We start from the raw sequence: 5,609 nt of genomic DNA, 5'->3' as shown, positions 1-5,609 counted from the left end.
AAAAAATTTGGCTCATAAACTGAAGTTAATTCCATACCCAGTAAGTAGCCTGAAATCTTGTTACATGCAACATTCTGTCTTTACAATATACCCTAAATGTTTTTGCTATTAAGAATCACAACTGATTAAGAATAATATACATTATAGGCGGGATATTACCTCCAAAGATAAGGCAAGTGATTGGTGGTTAAATACAGTCGTTTCTCAAAATAATATATCAGAAAACGTGGGGTACCAAAATACACCTCGAGCTTTTTCTTATGGACAAACTCAATATTCAATTCCGAGAGTTCAACCTACTGAATCTCAATAAGAAAGAAATATCTAGAGTTATATTTCTAACTCTCAAATCAGAACGTTTACAGACACAAGTCGGTGAACTTGATTTCTTGGTGAGAGTACTTGGGTGATTCCAAAGATCAATTTTCCAAGTAATCAATCAAGTCGTATCCAACAAACAAGTTCGGATGTATGTACTATGATTGATTAACACACAACCTCGAGGTTAAGAAGGAATTGGTATAAATAGGGGCTTAAGTTTCAAACTTTTTGTCTTGACATTTTTGAAATTCAAATCCATGCAAAAAGATGTCTTGATAGAAATCAAGATGTATGGGGTAACAATTTTCGCTTTTGATTATGAACGCACGGCGAGAAGATTTAATCGATTCATGGTTCAGGAAAGATGAAGCGGTGAAGGAAAATAGTGAATCTCAAACTAAGGTTCACACCCACAGGGACAATCACGAGTTTTGAATAAGACGAGAAGTTAAAAGTCGTTTTGGTGATAATGCACGACTGCTGAAGAAGCACAACTGCTACAGACTTTGGTAACACACTACTATTGGAAACTACGACCGGTAATCTTAAAGAAAAGACGAGCAAAACTGCAAACAAAACAAAAAGGTTAATTATACATAAGGAAGAAGAGACTAAACTGAGTAATAATAAGAAAAGAGAAGAGAGAATCAAGTAAATTATCATTCAAAAACAAAAAAACAACAAACCATTTTGATTAGAGTTCTAACCGAAGAAAAGACTTTCCAAATTAGATTTTAGGATGCAAGATAAAATAGTGAAGTCAAAGTCAGAGCAGTAAAATGGATTAAAGTAAGTTACATATTAATTCGAGAATCAAAGATTCAATAACAAAAGGAAGAGAGGGAAAAGAAAACATGAAGTTACTGAGTTAGTTCATTTTTTTTGTCCATAATACCCATGTCATATAGGAAAATTCCGAAAATTGGACCTTGTTACTAACTTAACCTCTGACTTGACGGTTCGAGAGCTAGAAATAACAATTTGTAAAGTGTGGATGGCAGTTTAACTGATTTTCTGAATTGGGATACAGTCAGATTTGCGAATCTCTTTTTATAAAAAAATATTTCACGATTTACAAAAGGATACCGAATTTTTGAGGGAATATAAAAATCCAGTGGTCATGATTTTTTTGTTTTATGTAAAATGATGTCGCCGTAGAAATGTGATACCCCTTTATAAATGAGGAAATGTTTAGTCACTGGTTGGTAAGGGTAAAACTGGAATGATGGTTACCATTTTTGACTTTGGTCAACGGTGATTGAATAGTCCGTTCTGATAGATAACAAAATTCGGTCCCCTTTATAACAATTAACTAGTGGTCGGTAACGAGAGGGAGACATAGAGAGGGTCAGAGGGTTATCTCTCAGTAATTTCGCTGCTCTTTCTTTTTCTCACACTTCTTCTCCTTTTTAGGAACAAACAAGGAAAAGTCTTGCCTTTGTATATACTCTCCTCCTGTTCACAACAAATATTTTCTAGGGTTTCAATTGTATCACTTGTTTGTATCAATAATCAACGTATTCATCTTTTTTGGTAAAGGAGGGATTTTTATTCAATTTTTCCGATTCATTAATATGGATTCTGATTCATGGAGTGATAGTTTATCTACATCAAAACGTTACCAATCAAGAAACGGTATGTATGAATGATCTTAATTTTTTATTTCTGGGTTTGGTTCTTGATTGCTTTGTTTTGATGAGAGGGGTTTCCTGTGCTGTGGTGTAGATTTGTATAATGCTTATGAAGAATACGATAGTGATGATGAACCGGTTCTACCAATGACTGAATTCCCATGTCCCTTCTGTTCTGAAGATTTTGATATTATTGGATTGTGTTGTCATATTGATGATGAGCATCCTGTCGAGGCCAAAACTGGGGTATGTTTTTTACTTCTTCTTTTTTGTTTGTTTACAAGATGGGGGTTTTATATAGAGTTCAGGAATTAATTTTATGTTAATTTAGGTTTTTTATGTTAGAATTGGGTTGTATATTTAGGGTTTAGGGCTGATTTTGTATGTGAAATAAGGATTTTTTACACCAATTTAGGTGAAAGCAAGTATCTGTATATTCCAATAGGTTAGTTGCTGGAAACTTGGGTTGTCTTTAGATTATTGATTTGTTTCATGTTTAGCTTGGGAGTGTGAAGAGAGTCTAGTTTAGCTTGAAGTAATGAGCACTGAGCTTTGGTCAGTTAATAGTCACACGGAAAATGAAAATCCTAAATGTATGATTTAGCCGTTTAGGACAGATGGAATGAAATTAAGGAAATCTTTTTTCTTATGTCAAGTTGAATTGATTAAGTTGGGTAATGCTAATAAATTCTAATGTTGCAGGAATGCCCAGTTTGTGGATTGCGGGTAGGGATGGACATGATTGCGCATATAACAATGCAGCATGGACAGTTCTTTAAGATATCCTTTTTTTATGTCTAGCTTAATCAGAACTTAACTCATGTTCTGTGCTACTAACTGGCTTTCCCGCAAGGAAGATTATTCTTTTGGTTATGTTGAAATTATCGAACTTGAGTTATCAAAGAAGATTGCAATCCTGCTGATCGGGAAATACGTTGCTCTTTTTTGGTCGACCATCGTCATTTCTCTTTATGTAACTGTAACTGGTCGAGTTTGATGTTCAAACCACTCCCTTTATGTACCGATGTTAATGCCGTTTGGTGTTATGACTTGTTTTCTTCGTTAGAAAGGCTGTCACATGCATATCAGTGCAATCATCTGTATTTCTTAACTAGAACTTACATTCAGCGCAGGAAAAAACTCTCAAGTAAAGGTGGATCTCTTTCAACTCTCTCTCAATTGAAGAAGGAACTGCGAGAAGGAAACTTGCAATCCCTTCTTGGAGGTTCGTCTGGCTCAGTTTCTAGTGTCGCACCTGATCCGTTGTTATCTTCATTTATGTACAATATGCCTACAATCGAGGAGCCTGCAAGTGTAAACTCCCAGTCTTCTGATGAATCCAACACAGTGGAGGAAACTTCGGATGAGCACCTGCAGGAAAGGTATTAATCTCTTTGATATTTTTCCTGTACTATACCTACTTACTCAATGAGTTATTATGTCTATATACCCAAGTTTACCAATGCCAAGTTTCTCGAAACTTCACCAATTGTAGCTTTTATGGGTTTTAAATGTTGAACTTCTGAAAATTTCCTCCACCCTTACACATTCAAAGTGTTTGTGGATTGCTTTGTATGAAGCTGCATTTTTTGCCTGCGTGTACGTCGTCAGAGGATCTCCTTAAGCTCTCTTGTTCTTGCACGTTGCATTATTCTGGTAGTTGTGCAGATAATGCATGAAATTTTCCTAGACCAGTATTCCAATATGTTGATAGAGATATCAAAGAAATATCCGCTGGATTTTTATCTTCTCTCAAATCTAACACTGGTTTCTTCTTGCAATGATAGAAATGTTGAACCATCTCCTCCTCTTTCAGACAAGGATCAAGAGGAGAAGGCTAGCAGGTCTCAGTTTGTACAGGGAATGTTGCTATCCATGATGTTTGATGACATCTTATGAAGCGTAATTCTAGTATGATGAATAATATTGGTTCATGTTGACATCTAGATGCAGAGAGGGGAGAGTTGAAGTGGCTTACACGCTCCAATTGGATAGATCGCCCAAGATGTAGTATAAGTTATATATATGTTGGTACAAGTTGTTGAAACAGACTCTATCATTTGTTTTAGTAGAGCTACTGTTGTGTATAACGGAAGTGAAAACAAACTTGTTTCCCACGTTCTTGCTCATCTCTTTCTTCAACTTCGTGAGTTTAAAGTAGATTGCAGTCGTACACAGTGAAATAACAAAAAACTGAAGAAAGTAATCTAAATTCTAATTGGAATTTTGTAAGTTTCAAAACCTGTTCCTATTGTGCGGCTGAGTAACTCGTAAATCTAGGCTTAGACCATAGTAACTCACAGAGTTAGATGTAGCTGTTTCCAATTAAAGGGAACAACAACTGATGGCGCTGTTTTCCATCATTAGATTCATACACATAAATACCGCCGAAGAAAAAAATAAAAAACAAAAAAAATGCCGAAACAAACATTACTCTCAAGTTCCGATCTGCATGAAAACGTATTTTCTCACAACTGTTTTCACATTACAGTGAACTTAACAATTTTTTTTTCCTGAAGCAAAAACCTTTACAAAAAGCAAAGGGAGTTGCACAGTCATAAAAGTCTTCCAATTGCTCCAAATGAGACTATGAGATACAAACTTAAATGTATCGAAATTACAAGACCATACAACTATAAATTGTTTAACAAGATCAATAATCTCAGTCGCCTTCTGCTTTCTAGCACCAAAAAATCTCCCGTTTCTTACTTCTCACAGTCTCCAACAAATTGTATAGTGGATAATCCCACATACTGAATTACCTCTACCTCTCAAAACATTTGTAATCCAAGGTTCAAACAAATCAAGTAATGATTTCGGTATTGGCCACGATATCCGAAAAGCTTTAATGAAGTAGTTCCAAATTACAAACGAATAAAGACAATGCAAGAACATATGATATGTTATTTCTCTATCGATATTACAGAAAAAACACAAATCACTTTCTATCTCCACTCCTCTACGCCTTAACATATCCCTAGTTGGAAGAGAATTATGAAAAGAAGCCCAAATAATAAAAAGACCTTATGTGGAATATTATTCTTCCATAGATGCTTCGAGAAGCCGCACGTCTCCAACTGTCCAGCTAGAGTCACGTAGCATTTTGTCGTGCTAAAATTCTCTAAAATAGACATCTCATCTCCACCTTCCACAAGGTTTGGAACATAAACATCATTCCTAAGAAGGTCCCATTCTAGTTGTTCATTAGCATTCAAAGCTCTCCTAAAAACACACTTCCAACCATTACTTCTAATCATCTCTGCTACAATGGCATCTTTATCTTTCACTACCTTAAACACCTCTGGAAAAATGTCTTTCAAGAATCCCCATCAAGCCATTTATCCTTCCAGAATCTGATTCTGTTACCGTCATTAACTGTAAATTGAACCATGTTCTGAATCGTAGGTACCATCTTCATCATGTTCTTCCATAGACTTCTGCATTGGGAAGTAGAGTCAACATTCAACATTAGAAGATCACTATTCTGCTTGAAGGTGAGATATAATTGTTTCGTTTTCTACCACTTGAAAACCCAATAGTTGTCCTCTTGCTATTGCATCATTGATCAACTTAGAGAGAATCTCCACCACCAATAAGAACAAATAAGGTGATAACGAATCTCTTTGATGTCCCTTACTCGGTTTGAAATTCTCCACC

General features: G+C 35.6%; 1 protein-coding gene across 2 annotated transcripts; it reads left to right on the top strand.

Annotated features, from left to right (window-relative positions):
• Nucleotides 1-1,654: 1,654 nt before the first annotated feature.
• LOC113357423 (protein DEHYDRATION-INDUCED 19 homolog 4-like) lies at nt 1,655-4,081 on the top strand. Of its 2 annotated transcripts, none has more exons than XM_026600805.1 (5): nt 1,655-1,956; nt 2,047-2,198; nt 2,655-2,732; nt 3,075-3,334; nt 3,769-4,081. In XM_026600805.1, the coding sequence occupies exons 1-5, from the start codon at nt 1,896-1,898 to the stop codon at nt 3,791-3,793; spliced, it is 576 nt and encodes a 191-aa protein (XP_026456590.1). In that variant the 5' UTR covers nt 1,655-1,895; the 3' UTR covers nt 3,794-4,081. The 2 variants fall into 2 exon arrangements, with proteins under 2 accessions (XP_026456590.1, XP_026456589.1); XM_026600804.1 differs by having other exon boundaries at nt 1,657-1,956; nt 3,740-4,081.
• The last annotated feature ends 1,528 nt before the right edge of the window (nt 4,082-5,609 follow it).

This window comes from Papaver somniferum, chromosome 3 (assembly GCF_003573695.1).
Source record: "Papaver somniferum cultivar HN1 chromosome 3, ASM357369v1, whole genome shotgun sequence".
NCBI lineage: Eukaryota > Viridiplantae > Streptophyta > Magnoliopsida > Ranunculales > Papaveraceae > Papaver > Papaver somniferum.
The sequence above is the reverse complement of the archived record's forward strand: the minus strand, read 5'-3'. Positions and strand labels throughout refer to the sequence as shown.